This window comes from Mchenga conophoros, linkage group LG10 (assembly GCF_057382185.1).
Source record: "Mchenga conophoros isolate Kocher_MC1m ecotype Shallow Benthic linkage group LG10, M_conophoros_male_GT1.1, whole genome shotgun sequence".
NCBI lineage: Eukaryota > Metazoa > Chordata > Actinopteri > Cichliformes > Cichlidae > Mchenga > Mchenga conophoros.
Genome location: NC_140535.1, coordinates 8974765 through 8991878, shown reverse-complemented (window position 1 = coordinate 8991878; position 17114 = coordinate 8974765). Strand labels below are relative to the sequence as shown.

General features: G+C 40.8%; 1 protein-coding gene across 2 annotated transcripts; it reads left to right on the top strand.

Moving 5' to 3' along the window:
- The first annotated feature begins 890 nt into the window (after positions 1-890).
- eral1 (Era-like 12S mitochondrial rRNA chaperone 1) lies at positions 891-14770 on the top strand. Of its 2 annotated transcripts, none has more exons than XM_085288398.1 (11): positions 891-1125; positions 5873-6031; positions 6171-6298; positions 6387-6464; positions 6556-6602; positions 6691-6752; positions 6891-7003; positions 8626-8922; positions 9002-9151; positions 9571-9651; positions 11173-14770. In XM_085288398.1, the coding sequence occupies exons 1-11, from the start codon at positions 1020-1022 to the stop codon at positions 11293-11295; spliced, it is 1344 nt and encodes a 447-aa protein (XP_085144524.1). In that variant the 5' UTR covers positions 891-1019; the 3' UTR covers positions 11296-14770. The 2 variants fall into 2 exon arrangements, with proteins under 2 accessions (XP_085144524.1, XP_085144525.1); XM_085288399.1 differs by lacking the exon at positions 891-1125 and adding an exon at positions 2436-3558.
- Positions 14771-17114: the final 2344 nt, after the last annotated feature.

Sequence of the window (17114 nt, the reverse complement as noted above, 5' to 3'; positions counted from 1 at the left end):
GCATGCTTTCTTCAGGTTAGTATGCTGCTTTAGGCGACCCATGCTCAATATATCCTCAACAACACTGTCAAAACTGTGCTTCAAGCACCCTTGGGGATCAGCTCTGTTGTGTGCACTCATGGGACAAGAGGGAAAGAAAATGTCTGAGCAGTGCAATCTGATTTGCGGTTGTGGGTGCAGCATTGCTCACAAAGTAATCTAGAGAATATCACCTCTTCTAAAAGTCCCTTTGAGGTCTGTCAAACTGCAGGTTGGCAGACGCGTTTGTGCATTGTGATGAGCTGATTTGGGATTGCCGTTGGCTGATTTCAGCTTGTCTCTGTCCTTCCTGCTGTAGACAGGTGGTTCCTAAGCTGGGGCCTCGGGGGACTTCTGGGAGTTAAAGAGGGTTTGCTGCAAAATGACACACAACAGTTATATTATTTTGTTATGTAGAAGTAAGGCCTAGAGAACAGTTGTGCCCACTCGAATAATTTCCTCCATCGCATAGTTCCTCCAAACTCAATGATCTCTCTTCTCATTCCCCAGCCTTTATTTGTTTGTTTCCTTGTTTCTCTTCTTATGCAATCATTTTCAGTCACTCAGACCATGAACTGTCCTTTTCGATTTAGTCAGTGAAGAGTACGCAACTGGTACAGTCTTTACTGAGTCTTTAGGAGAGTAGTTGGATATTATGATGTAAATCTTGTCAAACAATAAATATTTCAGTTTTATTTGCCTTGAAAAAAATCAGTTTAATCAGTGGGTTGTGATTAATTTGCTATCTGACTTTAACGTTTCAGATGAATGCGAGTAGGATGTTCAGGGATGCAGTTGACCCTGCAGCCGCTAGGGGGCGGTGTAGCTTTCACAAGCACACTCATACAGACCCTCTCCAGAACGGAAGATACCTCTCTTTGGTTAAAGCAACATGGTTTTACCTTACAGGCAATGTGAATGTAAACAAGTGACCCAGTTCTTCGCAGACGAACAACGTCTTATTAGCTAAAACACAGCAGCTGTTGTTTTGTCAAAGTAAGATGGCTCTCAGAGTGTGTGGTCGCTTTTTCAGAGACTCGGCTGTCCTCTCCAGGCGGCTCGCCGTGTCTGCTCGACAGGAAAGTGCGTCATGGTTTCTGACAGCGGGTCAGTGGAGACATTATTTTTCTGCTTATCGTTTATTTTGTTCATTTTTGAAAGGAGAAATATTTGAGGCTCGGGGTTAATACCAAATGGGGAAAAGTGTAGCTCGGAATGAATGAATGAATGCTAATACCATAGACATTATAATGACATCTACATGGATGAAGATGTCATTGCTGCTTTGATTAACTGTATAGACGCCGTGTAAAGGACCGTGAACAGACAGAAAATATGGCTGATAATTTGAGGCGGAAAAGATGAGCTATTGTTATCGATATGATATTATCTCAATGCTTTACCTGGGTTTTCTTACATGCTGAGAACTCAAAACTGGATTATAGATGGCAGACAGTTGGTGTCGTAAACCACCGCCTCTGTTCAAAGATGGTCGCTCACAGTGGACATAAATGGCTTCTTTCACTCCTCTTTCAAACCATCTGTCTTCTCTGTCCAAAATGTGAACATTGGCATCCTTGAAAGAGTGTCCTTTATCTTTAAGATGCAGATGGACTGCTGAGTCTTGTCCTATGGAGGTGGCTTTGAGAACCTTCACAGACACTTTTCTCACTACAGATGTTTTTTGACTGAAAAATGAGACGTTCTCCAACACGTCATTAAAACCTGCCATGTTGTTGTAAGACTGAGTCAGTCTGGCATCAGTCTGCAATTGATTGGGGTCAAGTTAGTAATAACATACAAGAAAGCGTGTCTGGAGCTGCTGTTGTTGTTACCTGTTGTTACCTACCGGCAAGCACTCACAAAAACTCTTGAATCCCTTTTTTCTAAAGGTACATGTTTAGATCATTACCAGTAAATAGCTGTAAGGTTAAAGCGCTTTGTAAGTGGATGGCTCTTTCTGATACACCCTGTAATATATTTGTGCTGAGCAACCATCCTCTTCTATAGGAATATAACCAGCTGGCAGTCAACTGTGTCGAGTAGACTCAGTTGACAGTGTGTATTTGTTTCACACTGATTGGTTTACACTGTCATTTTTTTTTAATTGATACATTTTGTAAAATTTACTTTGAATTACGTAGGCTGTTCGCATCCCAGACCCAACCAATTCTGATTTTTATTTTTTTGAATACACCATCAAGTCAGTTAAACTTCTGAGATATTGATCTTTGTAGTTAGGTAGTAGAGGGGCTGTTAATCCGTCTTAAGAGTGTAGAGGAAAGTCCAGGAGAAAACCAGTTACTCTAGGACAGAGGTTCCCAAAGGGGGGAGGGGGGAGGGGGGGGGGGTGCAGAGCCATTGCAGGGGTGGTATGAAAGAAAAAAACAAAACAAAAAAGAACTCTTGGACACTGCTAGCATAATGGACAGGCTTTTGACGGGGCTCTCACACAAACGCAAAACAGGAGATTAAGCATCGCCAAATATGTTTCCAAACCAACTTCCTTCCAAGCCAAAGACTAGAAAATATGTTGAAGCATATCTTTCCTTTGGCTTCACCTGAACAAGTGCCAAGGTAAGGTATCCCCTGCAGAATTGGTTTGGACAAACAGTATCCCACATTCTCGATTTTTAGTTCACAAACACTTCTTGACTAACTACTCCTGACATTTTGGAGATGTTAGCTCTTTATAGAGTAAAGTTACAGTGGGATAGAAATAATATCAGGCTGATCTGGCCACAATTTGTTCCCCCTGTCCAAATCACAGACAAACAGTATCCCACAGTTGTTTTTGTTTTTGAATCCATTTTGTCACAGAGAGGCATTTTTTGAAAAATGTGTTGATAGCAATGTTGAATATTATTACACAGGAAAAAAAAACTACACGTAAAAATAATTACACCATGACCTCTCTGCCTTTCTAAATGGAGGGACAGTAACTGCGTGTGTGTATGTAAGCGTGTAAAACCTGCAGATAGTCAGATTAACAGTATTTTGTCTCTATATGCCATTCTGCAATTCATCTCATGTAAACAATAACGTGGCAGTGGCACACAGCGTGATGTGAAAAAAGGCACATACCTTTGACGTTGCGCGATGAACTCTGTATTCCTCGCAAAAGAGTTTTAAAAAATCTCAGTTTTCTGTGATTCGAAACACCGTTTACGTGTTGACGAAAGGCCCAAACGCACAGAAACAGCTGCGTTTTTCGAAAATACCCATGCAGGTGTGGATGTAGTGTAAAAGAGTTAGTAGTGTATTTTATTACTACCTGTAATTTATTGCAGTTTACTAGTATTTGCTTAATTGTTTACTAAATGTTTGAGGCGTGAAATAAACCGCAATGGAGTTTGAAAACAAAATATGGGCGTGTGTGGTTGGAGTATGTGTTTGTGCAGGGGGGGGAACCACTACTCTAGGAGAACTGGACAGGGCTGTAGAAGGTCCATTAGCGATCACCAGGATCGGCATCTGCTCCATTTGTGTAAGGAGGAACAGGATGAGCTTCGCCAGAATGACCTCCTACAGCCTGCTGGTGTGAGTGTCTCTGACCACACAATCAAAAACAGACTACATAAGGTGGCCTGAGTACTGACATCCTCTGTTGGTCCCTATGATGTTGATCCTGATTGGATTTTGCCATCAGAATACCAGAATTGGCAGGTCATCACTGATGCCCTTTGCTTTTTAGAGATGAGAGCAGATTCACCCTGACCATATGTGACAGAGTCTGGAGAAGCCGTGGAGAACGTTATGCTGCCTGTAACATCGTTCAGTATAACCGGTTTGGTACTGGGTCAGTGATGGTCTGGGGATCCATATTGATGGAGGGACACAAAGACCTCTACAGGCTAGGCAACAGCACCATGATTGCCATTAGGTATCGGGATGAAATCCTCGGACATTGTCAGACCCTACTGCCCTAGTGCCCGGCCTCATGTAGTGAGAGTAGAGCAGTGAGTTTCTGGAAGATGATCCTGTTGATTTTGGTCCAGCTCAAGGAGGAATCCCCCCTCCTCTTACTATTAAAGTCCTTTCTTATTAAACTTTTGGAAAGCTGATTTTAAAAGTAGTTTAAATCATAAATTGATTACATTTATATTTGCTAGATAAAGTGAATCATTTCTCTCCTGCACAGTGCTAACAGGAGCAGCCTGAGACTTTATACCTCCACTAAGGCTCAAAATTCTCTGCAAAAGTAACAACAAATTGCTTGTTAACACATTTCTCCATAAAAGTGCTTGTTATCCAAAACGACTTTTAAAAGCTGCAGTTTTGGGGGTAAGACAGCACAAAAATCTTGGAGTTACAGTGGGGCAAAAAAGTATTTAGTCAGCCACCGATTGTGCAAGTTCCCCCACCTAAAATGATGACAGAGGTCAGTAATTTGCACCAGAGGTACACTTCAACTGTGAGAGACAGAATGTGAAAAAAAAATCCATGAATCCACATGGTAGGATTTGTAAAGAATTTATTCGTAAATCAGGGTGGAAAATAAGTATTTGGTCAATAACAAAAATACAACTCAATACTTTGTAACATAACCTTTGTTGGCAATAACAGAGGTCAAACGTTTACTATAGGTCTTTACCAGGTTTGCACACACAGTAGCTGGTATTTTGGCCCATTCCTCCATGCAGATCTTCTCGAGAGCAGTGATGTTTTGGGGCTGTCGCCGAGCAACATGGACTTTCAACTCCCGCCACAGATTTTCTATGGGGTTGAGGTCTGGAGACTGGCTAGGCCACTCCAGGACTTTCAAATGCTTCTTACGGAGCCACTCCTTTGTTGCCCGGGCGGTGTGTTTTGGATCATTGTCATGTTGGAAGACCCAGCCTCGTTTCATCTTCAAAGTTCTCACTGATGGAAGGAGGTTTTGGCTCAAAATCTCACGATACATGGCCCCATTCATTCTGTCCTTAACACGGATCAGTCGTCCTGTCCCCTTGGCAGAAAAACAGCCCCATAGCATGATGTTTCCACCCCCATGCTTCACAGTAGGTATGGTGTTCTTGGGATGCAACTCAGTATTCGTCTTCATTCGAATACTGAGTTGATCATTCGTTCTCATGATCATTTTGACCCCACGGGATGAGATCTTGCGTGGAGCCCCAGATCGAGGGAGATTATCAGTGGTCTTGTATGTCTTCCATTTTCTGATGATTGCTCCCACAGTTGATTTTTTCACACCAAGCTGCTTGCCTATTGTAGATTCACTCTTCCCAGTCTGGTGCAGGTCTACAATACTTTTCCTGGTGTCCTTCGAAAGCTCTTTGGTCTTGGCCATGGCGGAGTTTGGAGTCTGACTGTTTGAGGCTGTGGACAGGTGTCTTTTATACAGATGATGAGTTCAAACAGGTGCCATTCATACAGGTAACGAGTGGGGGACAGAAAAGCTTCTTACAGAAGACGTTACAGGTCTGTGAGAGCCAGAGAATTTCCTTGTTTGAGATGACCAAATACTTATTTTCCACCCTAATTTACGAATAAATTCTTTACAAATCCTACCATGTGGATTCATGGATTTTTTTTTTTTCACATTCTGTCTCTCACAGTTGAAGTGTACCTCTGGTGCAAATTACTGACCTCTGTCATCATTTTAAGTGGGGGAACTTGCACAATCGGTGGCTGACTAAATACTTTTTTGCCCCACTGTATGTGATGATGTATGGTTTATTTTGTGAACTGTTTTTTTTGGGGGGGGGGGAGGCAGGGCAGGAGAGGGTTTGGACAAAGAAAATCTGAATGCGTCAATATTCTGTGTCATATTAACATCCCAGTAAGAATAATCAGTCAGTCAGCTTGCGGGCCAGCTGGCAGTGAAGTGATGGAGATTTTGATGTCTTTACAGGAAATGCTGCCTGCAGCCGTGGAGGGGGGAACGGATTTATCTTCACTCCTGCTTGTTTTATTACATCAGAGGCATTTCTCAGCAGACTGATGAAAGGCAAAGCAGCAGAGGCAGACGGCAACATTTATCGCCTTCCAGCCTCAGTTCCGCCAGACAGCGGTAACCAGACCACTGCCTCAGAGATTTACATCTCTAAATTTGCCTGATCATTCCAACTCAGCCTTTTTCCAAAAATTGCACATGTCATCCTTCTGTCGTGTTTATGGTCTGTCTAATGTTTAGTGTTGTGTCTTTTTAGGTGAACAGTTGTCTCTGTTAATGAAACATCCAGATCAACCTGAAAACTCAAAGGTTTTGAAAGTGGCTATAATAGGAGCCCCAAATGCTGGGAAATCCACATTGTCCAATCAGCTCCTTGGCAGAAAGGTTTTTGTTTTTGTTTTTAAAAAATCTTTACTCTGTAAAATATTTGTCTTATTTCTCACCTTCTAAAATCTGTAATCTTGTCTTAAAGGTGTTTGCTGTGTCCAAGAAAGTACACACTACACGGTCACGTGCACTGGGCGTCCTAACAGAGGAAGACACACAGATAGTACGAACCTTTTTGCTTCCTTTCTGTTTTAATCCAGGAATGTTGGTCAGAAGTTATATCCCTTTGTCAATAAATTGTTTGTTTTTTGTAGATCTTGCTTGATACTCCTGGTCTTACTACTCCATCAAAGGTCAAAAGGTGCTTTTCCCATTTAGATATTACTCAAGTCTGTCTCCCTCTGGTTTTATTCTGCTGTGTAATACATGAATAAATTCTGTCTTCAAAGACACCAGCTGGAGAAGTCTTTACTTGTGGATCCCTGGAACACGGTCAAAGAAGCTGACCTAAGTATGATATATTCACTCTGGGTCATTTATTAACCGCAATTGAGCGGTCTCTATTTTTTTATTATTATTCTTTGTGCTGATCTAATGTGAACAGTGGTGCGCAGTGCTCCCTTTTAAATGCTTATAATTGCATTTCCAGTGGTAGTCATGGTGGATGTGGCAGACAAATGGATGTGCAGCAGGCTCGACTTTGAGGTGCTGAAATGCCTGGCCCAGCACCCGGATATTCCGGCAGTCCTAGTCCTGAATAAGGTACTTTTTGCTGGAGTAAAATGTGCATGTTTCGCATGATTCATAAAAGCAGAAACTACAAGGCAGGAAGAAATCTGATTGATAAAAGCTTATGTAGTAATGTAGTCTAGCCTTTCTCTTGTATGAATGCCTCATATTGTAACCTCTTGACAAGTACTTAGTAATAACTGTAGTTATACCACCTCACATGCTTGTTTATAACTATTTAAAACAAGCAGTATTTGCAGGGATAGTAGCAGTTAATGTACTGTACACTTTACAAGAAGCACTTTTTTGCCTATAACATCCTAATTCATTATTATTATTGAAGCTAAAAGCTAAAGCTGGCATCATTCAGTGTTTGTGTCACTGTCACCAAACCAAATAAAGAGCCCAAAATCAGTTCATCTCACAGTAGCTTCTAGTTTCAGAATCATGTCAGTGGCCTTCCATCCCAAACCCCACAGGATGATTTAAAAAAAAAAGAAAATACAAGAATTTACAGCAGCAGGGAAAGGTCATTAAGTACAATGTTGCTGCCAATATGTGTTTATGTTACAGCTTTGTTCCTTTCATTAGGTTTGTCCACAGTAAGGAATAATATGGGATTCATTGCAGTGAATTCCACTGCAGTGATTAATTCAAATCACTCGATAATAGAAAATCCTCAATGCAAAGTTTTTTGTTTGGTGCTTTGTGTAATCCACGACTCTGTAGCGCTCAGTTAGAGCAAAGAGGTGGAGCTGTTACGGAGACCGTGAGCTCAGGTGGAGTGAAAGAAAAGGGTTTTCTAGTGTACAGAATAGCAGCGCTTGTTACTGTAATTGCCATAAAGTCCTTTACTGGGAAAAAGCTGGCTTGAGTCCTTAACCAAACCGCCTGTTCAACAAGCTCCAATGTGAAGAAAAGCGAGCTTTGTAGCTGCTCTCATCCACCGCTGATTGTTTTACACAGAGAATATCTGAAGCAAAGCTACAGAAGTTAAAGTGCACATAAGCAGGGGTGAGTCTAAAGGGGGGCATGGGGTGTACGAGACCATATTTATTTCAAGACTTTAGTAACACTGTTTTGCAGATTATATAATATATAATATATGCACACACAAAAACTGTCAACTGTTTACCTCCTGCTTGTGTAACTAAGCCTTCTAAGAAGAAAGAGTGAGCTTGCATCTATACCTAATTTTATTTGACATTACTGTAGTTATGATTATTTATTTTTGCATCTAAGATTGTTTTTAATATGGCAGGTAAATACCTAAATGCTTTGCTTTTTTATAGATACTGTATGCAAGTATTAAAACACTTCAGTCTAAAATAGAAACCAATGAGCAGTTCATTTTAAAAGAGCTATGTTTTTCTCTTGAGTATTTATTATTGCTCAAAAGTATTTTTACCCGATTGCTTAATTAAACAATTGATAAAACGCTCTCTTACTGCAAGAATTAAAGGTTTTAATTGACTTTTCAAGTGTTGTCGGAGTTGGATGTAGGAACTACTACTTTCTTTCTACAGAGCTACAACTGCCAAACAGAGCAAGTGTGCATGTGGCTGCCTTTACAGTTTCCATCACCGTGATAGTATAAAGAAAATAGTTCCTGCATGAAAAGGCGATAATGTTTGCATATTTTATTTTATTTTAAGGTGGACCTCATGAAGGCTAAAGATAGACTGCTGGATATCACGGCTCAGTTGACGTGTGGAGTGGTGAATGGATGCAAAATGCGGATCAGGCCAGTGATCAAGCCCCCGTGGGCAGAGAAAAGATCAGAAAGGGCTTCAGAGGGTGAGGAAAACGCAGAACCTGAGGATGGGAGTGAGCCGACCTCTGCGCTGAGCAAAGAACAGCTGAAGACACTGAGAAACCAGCAGGGCTGGCCTCACTTCAAGGACGTGTTCATGCTGTCGTCAGTGGACAGAGAGGACGTGGACACTCTGAAGGTAAATGTTATATGACCACATCAAGATGCACTGTAATGTTCATGTGGTATAACTGTGTTCTGTTTTTCTGTTCTTAAAGAGCTACTTCATGGTTGCTGCCAAGCCAGGATCATGGCAATATCACAGTGAAGTCCTGACTGACCAAAGTCCAGAGGAGGTCTGCACTAACATCATCAGAGAGAAGCTTCTGGAGTATCTGCCCCAGGAAGTGCCCTATTCAATGACACAGGTGACTAATGAACCAGTGAACTCTCTGAAGTCACATGTGACCGTAAGCTGACAGCAAACTGCACTCGTCACATCTGGCTGCACTGATTAAAGCCTATTTAAAGAGCTTCATACTTGCTTCCATTCTACATGTTGACATGTGCTTGATGCAGCTGTTTGTTGCTGCTTCTAAAGAAACCCAAGGGTCATTTTTGAATACACCATTATAAAATCTGTCATTACAGAATCGCACAACCATGTCAAAGGCGTACTGTGGGCTTGATTAGTTATTAGCAGCTCTTGGAGTTATGCGACATGAGTTTCTCTCCGCACAGAATATATTATCTGCTCTTGCTTTGACTCTGCTGCCATTTTTAAAAACTTTATTTGCCTAATGTGTGAAGAATACATTTCTAAGATCAAAATGTCTCTATTTTTTAGTCTGTTGAACTCTGGCAAGATGGAGAAGATGGAGTGCTGGATATTTCTGTGAAACTTTACACAAAGAAAGAAACCCACATGGTAAGCATTCTCACCCTTTATTGGGCTTTTATCACGTGCATCTGTGTTAGTGAAGTGCTGTACTTGGCCTGCATACCAAATGAGACAACCGTAAACGTGCTGTATGTCCATGTAGTTGTTTGAAATCACTCTTTTTTTTTTTCTTTTCTTTTTTTTTTATTCCCAGAAACATCTAGTGTAAAACTAGTACAGTATTTCATAAAAAGAACCTCACACCAACAATCAAACATGCTGGTGGTAGTGTGATGCGTCTGGGGCCACTGTTCTGCTTCAGCAGCTGGATAACTTGCCATAGTTCACCTCTAAATGTCTCAAAAAGCAAAAAAAAAAAAAAAAATGAAGGTTTTGGAGTGGTTTAGTCAAAGTGTTGAATCCAGTTGGCATGCTTTGAGGTTTCTTCCTGTTAACAGAGTTTTTTCTTCCCACTTTTGCCACAGTGCTTGCTCATAGGGGCTCAAATGATTGTTGGGTTTTTCTCTGTATGCGTTATTGTAGGGTCTACCTTACAATATAAAGCACCTTGAGGCAACTGATGTTGGGATTTGGCGCTGTGTAAATAACTTTTAATTACTTCCGCATGCTTTAGCAAGAGTTGCATATTTTGAGTATTGATGGGAAGTCAATTCCTTGAAAGTACTTTTGTGTTCAGTGGTGTGACCACATCTACTGCAGTATCCATATAATCACATAGCCAGGACAGCCATCCATCTGTTTTCTTAACACTTTATCCAACTTTGGGTCAAAGGGGTGATTGCAGTCGTGCTGCCCACTACTAGGATCAACTCTTTATTTCTACTTCTGTGTGTGGACATGTAATTTAATGATAGGCTGCCATTCTGAAGTGTCAGTGCATGCTGGGCTGAAAGAAGTGAAATCTTTACCTCTCTTACTGACACCTGTAGCCTCTCTGATGGCTTCTGGTATTTGTTTGCCACGTATCTCCAAAAATTCTTTTTCCTTGTGTTTTTAACTCATAAATATTAGAGCAGCCTTTCTAAGCCATGCATTTTTAACGACAGGGAATATTTGAAGCTACGTCTGTTGTGCTGAAAATGTTTCAAGGTCGGTGACCTCCAAGAAAAGTTATGAAGATCATCGCTGTTCTTCACAGTTTGCATGTCACACAGGAATGATTCAAGAAATGTAGAGGTAGAACTCGAATCAGTAACTGACCAATAAACACTGAATTTAGTGTTTTTCCTGACACAAAGCTACTTTTTACCCATGCATGCAACCATACATGGGTGAAACCAAAGACCAGAGATATAAAGGACACTGACTGATTTATAGAGGTTTTAATCAAATGAGGTAACGATATAAAGATATGAATAATCAGCATCTTGAATCACAAATGTTTCATCTTTGACAAGTTCATTTTCCTGCAGTTTTGATATGACGCTGAGGTTATGATGCTCGTCTAAACTTTTCCTGAAGGAAACTATTCTTCCGTAAATGAAATAAAACCTTTCATGTGCTCAGTGGTGCCTGATGCTGATGTTTCTGTTTCTATTGTGTGCGTAGAGGATGGTGATCGGCACAGCTGGACAGATGGTAGCGCGGATCGCACAAGAAGCGAGCGAAGACCTGAGCAGAGTATACCTGAGGGAAGTCAGGTTGAAGCTCTCAGTCAAGCTGAAAAAGTGAAAATGGATGAAGGACTTGCAATAGGAAGAGAAAAGGACAGACCTCTCATCATGAGTTTGATATGGCGCTGTAACTTAACATATAAAATCTTCTCAGACCCAGAACTCCTTTGACCTGACACCTCTCTGAAGAAAAGGAATTCTACTATAAATTGTGACTTTTGCAGCCTCCATTCATCCCGTGCATTATTAAAGCTTTTACATAGAGATGTTACAGAATGCGGTTCATAGATTGATGTTGAAGTACAAAGAGCACCTTGGTTTTTCTGCAAAAAACCAAAGTGTTGATTAAATGCAGCTTCCACAAGCCACAGAGCCCCCACCCCCACCCGAATTATTATTATTTTTTTATTATTATTGTTATTAAGCAGTGATATATTTTCAGTAACAAACATGACATAGACTCCCATCAAATGAGTGTTTTGACACAAGTTTGACAGTGTGCTCATGGCTGAGCAGGTTTGGCGAGCTGTGAAAAAGCCGATGGTTTATCTTTGGCTCTCAGAGCTTTTTACTTGGCGGGCGCCTCGTGCAAACACGGGCTGTAGATAAACTGAAGCAGGACCTGCGCAGTCATGTTCACTCAAATGTCCCTGATGTACCATCCAACCCTGTTCCCTCCACTCCCACATCACTTTAGCCTCCTCCACTGCCTTTGAAGTGTGGCCATCCATCCCTGCAACTATCACTTTTTTGTTCCACTTCTTTCTTCCTTTTTCTCCCCCCCTCTCACCTCCCTTCTCTGCTTCCCACTTCTCCCTCCTTCTGCTTTTTTGGCTCTTATAAAGCCCAGCTTTGCCCCTGAGGGCTGAATTGTCTCCCTAATGGATGGCAAAATGGAGCACTAACCTGATGCTAAAATGGGTCAGATAATGGTGATTAGATTCATTCCTGCTGCCTGTGAGTTAACTTGACGGTTACTCTATTCGGGGCATCTTGATGAATAACCAGCTAGTGGCCTTAAGCAGGGGAGGGAGGGAGAGGCCTCAAATGTCTCTCAGAAGCTGTGTCAGCCCCTCAAGCTCCCCCTACTCTCAAAAACGGCTGCTTCCCAGTGATTAGACAAGCCCGTTGCACAGCAGAGATCGCCACTTTGACAAGCCGACAGCAGTTGGGAAATATTTAAACCGATGCACGTCGGCCAGGGAAGGAAAGCAATCCCTCAAACACAATCAGTTTAAAGTGCTGATATGCTGCACCGAGATGAACAAAAAACAATGAGAAGCTTATTTAAGAACCATCTGCTTTATTTCATATGCACCTATTTAAAAAAAAAAAAAAAAAAAAAAAAGGGAAATACCCGCCAGGAGCTTGTGAGTGACACATCCCGGTCTAGATGACATTGAGAGAAGGCTGTAGAACCCTTACCATTACTAAAACTCAGTAATGGTAACGGTTTGACAGCCTCCCTCAGAGTGTTCAGGCTCAGTTACAGTGTTGGTGTGCTGATAGCAGCGGAGGGGGAATGAAACCCTGGATAGTACATCATCTATACTGTAGTGTCTCTTTTTTAAACTTACAGTATAAGATGATATCCTGTCCAGGGCACAAGACAGAACCATGAGCAGGGAGTCCCTGTAGTTTGTAATCTGCAAGAACAAGGAGGATAACTGTTAGAGTAGAACAACCAATTAAAATGTTTGTAATATGAAATCTGTTTTGTATTTAAATTAAAAGAAAGGGATCCTGTCGCAGAGCCTCCAGGCCTCAGTTACCACATCTCTGTCACATACTCGCCTCTTTGCCTTCAGTGTGTGTCATCGTCTGGTCTCCTTACTGGTCCCTGTGTTGGGTTCCAGCACTTAAAGGCCCCACTCTGGCTCATTAACATATTGTGATGACATCTGGGGTGGACCAGACTGTACTTTTTTTTTCTTCTTATCTCTGTCCAACCTGATTGCCTCTGTCAAGTGATGGCCCACACCCTTTCTACACCCAGCTGGACTCAAAACACACACAAATACTATTTTTCTTTTAAAAACATACAGTAGGGGAATAATGCACGCGACATATATTCAAGTGTTTGTTGAAGGAAAAAACTGATTATCGTCTACAACAGCTTTTATGGCTAATTTTCTGCCAGATCTTTCACATATTTCAAAAAATATTCCTTGAATATTTTTGATTTGTTATTCAGAATATATGTTATTCTTTCATTTGCCATTCATTGTCTTGTCCAATGGGATTAGGGATTTTATTGTCCCCAAATAATGCATTTAGGTTTTTGGTGTTTAATGCAGTGGGTTCATTTTTCTTCACAGTTACACATACAAAAGGCTGGATAAGCCGCGCACAAAGGTTTGGGTCCAGGGGAATTTCTTTTAAAATAATTTTCACATGTTGCTCTGACCTCTTGCCAAAATGTCCTGCACTGCAAAAGCAGTAGTCTCATTTAGTGCACATATCATTTGGCAGGAGCATATGTTCACTTTACCCAGGTATGTCAGTCTGCGGTATGAACTCTGTGACATAAGTAGGCGTCCAATCTTCTGCTGACATTTCAGTTTCAAAATGTTCTAGTGAGCAGATTCTAAAACAACGCCTGCGATTGGTGGCGACCTTGCTGGGACGTCCACACCTGTGAAAACTGCCTTTAATTTTTTTCCCACTTATGAATAATCTTTCTCACTGTAGAATGATGGACTTCAAATTCTTTGGAAAGGTTAAAAAAGATTGATGAGCAGCAACAATTGCTTCTGTCGTGTTTTGTAATTCAGCCGAGGTTGAATCTGAGTCATTTTCAGATTTGCTAAAGACCACACCATTTGTTTTATTACGTCCAGATATATAAAACTTTATGATGACTGTTTGGAAAAACTGCTTTAAGATCTTCTAACTTGGATATCCCATGCTTTCGATTCAGTTCTTTGAAGGACATCATAACATCTTGACTCATTTTAAGTACTTTGGAAATGCTAAAGTTTAAATTTAGCAGCGTTTTTTCCTGTGGTAAGAAAATTGTTTACCCGCTTTGAGACAAAGAGTCCTGGTTTTTAAAATATTTTCTGCCTTCACTGCATTTGCGGCCTTTTCACTGTGTCTTAATATGTGGGGAGTGGTAGTTTTTGACCTTAAGATTGCACATGAAATTTAAAAAAATAAAGGTATAATAGACTTAAGCTGTGCAGCCCAGTCATACAATGATGGGTCTAGACATTCTTCACCCCCAGAATCAAAAGACAAGTGTAATTATATTCTAATATGATGAACTGCAACATTGCAAAAGTTAGGCTCCTTTTTCTTTCTCGCTAAGCAGTATAAACTTTCAATTATATACTTCATCAATTTAAGGACTTTTAGAAGAACTACATGTTTCTCATTTTCCCAAATGTTCCTCCATCTCACCAATGTTAATTGTTAGTTTTGACCTTTCTCTGTCACACATGGCTAATTGCAAGAATTCAAGCAGTCAGCCAATGCAAGGTATCTCCTGTCATTTATTAAAAAAAATAAATAAAAAAAAGCTTGGAACTTTATCTCGCCGCATAGTAATAAATCGAATGCTCGCCATCTCTACAATCCTCTGAATCTCATATACTTTGGATTTATGTGCAATGGTTTGGAATTTAATGCCACGATATGTCAGCTGATGTCATGTTATCTGACTTATTAAACGGGCTCTATTCCTCTTTCTCACGCTTAGCTAGATTGCGGGATATGGAGAGCTGAGATGTAATTTTGTATTAGATATGCCACATACACGCCGAACATCAAATTCACAGTGTCAAATTATGGCTGGACTGTGATCGAGCGGGTTGCCTGCTGTGGTTTGTCTTTAATCCCTGACAGTTTGTCTGCATCCCTTCAAAACAGACTGTTTTTCAGGAGAAAATTAGTCTTCCTGGGGGGTTTAGCTGTCTCTTGCTCCTCGTGTAGAAACTCGTTGAATTCCAAGTTCAAAATTGGTGCAAAAGCTTGTTAAGCTGTAAATGACTCTGGTGGGAGTCATGTAGTGCAGGATGTATGCAGGAATACATAATGTACACCACATCTTTTTCAGGTGTAGGGACTCCTCAAGCAGCACTGATGAAAGCACTAGTTCCAAAACCAAGTTATTCATATAGAAAAACACTATTCACCCCTATTTTAAGGGTGGGTTCATTTATCATAGCTCAATGTGTACCTACAGAGGGAATACCTAATATTTTGAACCAAATCTAATCATTCAATTCAGTAACTACGTGCATGCCGTGTATGAACCCTGGGAGCACGTTAGGTGGAACGTGACAGTTGCCATGGTAAAACACTCCCTAGTTAGGGTGTGGGATCTGGCGGGGGGTGTGAGAGGTGAGATAAAGATGGAGGTATTACTATCTGGGGTTTGCTTTGCCTTGAGCTCTTTATCTGCTGTAGAAATGCTTCTACTCCTTCTACAACTTTCCATTTGCATGCATAGATAAGCTTTTTTTTTATTCTCCAGCACTCATTAGCACAACAGGGAATGATGCCTTTATTGTGCCACAAATTTGGTTTTGAATCTTTACATGATTGGAGGAAATTTGCTGGAAGTTTTATTAAAATGTTAGCTCAAAGAAAATTGTAAAGTAAAGATACAACCCCCCCCCCCCCCCTGCCAATCCCCAATGCAATGGTAAATGCATTGGGGACTGCAGGCAGGCTAATTAACAGCGATGGAATTTGGAAATAATAGAGAGATTTTCTGATTCACAGATTTATTTTTATTATGAACAGAAGGTAGTTCCATCAGAGATATGAAACATCTGGCCAGTGGTCACATTACTGAAGGTTTCTAAGTGGGACTCCAAACGGGGCTCTGTTTGGGTTTGACTCCTTATAAAAGGTTCTGAAGATTCTTGGCCTGTGATTACTGAGTGCGTGACATGCTGAAATATTCTGGCAAGTTTAGCATTTGTGTGTTCAGTTATATTAAAGCACCAGAAGGTGAGATGGGAGATTTATTTAAGTACTGGAGAACAATTTGGAGGAACTTCAGATTAAGGGTTTTGTATTAAGGTGCTTAAATCTAATGCACTGTTGGAGATTAGATCATTTTCCCAGCCACACTAGTTTTTGACTTCTTAGATTAAAGTTACAGAAGTGAATAAAAATGTGTGCTGCTGAGCTTTGATCTACTTTCTTCTTCCATTAATCGTTCTACAGTCCTTTTAATCCTACAGCCTGACCCATAGACTGGAAACCACAGAAGTGAAGTACCTGAATGTATATGATCTCAGGAATTCGCATGATAAGGTGGGGCCAGGTTTCACAATGAACTCACCCGAAACTCTGGCTGATTGGGACCCACACCCAGTTTCACACCTTGGCTCAGGCGATTAGAGGATCATCAGGGGGTCCTTTTGTCCCTCTGTGGGAGGATACTCCCACTAGGTTTATATCTGGGACTCTCCACCATTTGACCTTAGAACTGAAGAAGCTTCTCGGATGAGAGGTGAAACGTCTTCAAGTAACTTAAAGAAGTCCAGACGCTTTTCTTTGCAAGCTCCTTTGACCTGAATGTATATGATTGGTTGAACTAGCTCTATCTCAGCACTGTTGTACATGGTCATTTGCATCATAGTTAATCTAACAGCATCGCACATTAGAGAAGGATATTTTAGTCAGAGCTTGATATGTAAATAAAAATTACACATTTGTCCAAATTTGCAGGATTTCAGTCTTTATTATTACATTGTGTACTTTGATTTGAAGTACATCCCCTGGAGTTTTTTTTTTTTAACCAGACATTTGGACAAATAAATATCAGATCCCTTTTGAAAAGGCAACTACAGAAATGGGTAATATAAAACCTTTATTTGTCACACCTCAGGATGTTAGAATCAGGGCTTCCAGATTAGGTGG

Coding starts and splice junctions, on each gene's coding strand:
- eral1 (XM_085288398.1), top strand. CDS start 1,020: ATGGCTCTCAGAGTGTGTGGTCGCTTTTTCAGAGACTCGGCTGTCCTC. Junction 1,126..5,872: donor GTCATGGTTTCTGACAGCGG/GTCAGTGGAGAC, acceptor ATGTCTTTACAG/GAAATGCTGCCTGCAGCCGT. Junction 8,923..9,001: donor AGGACGTGGACACTCTGAAG/GTAAATGTTATA, acceptor CTGTTCTTAAAG/AGCTACTTCATGGTTGCTGC.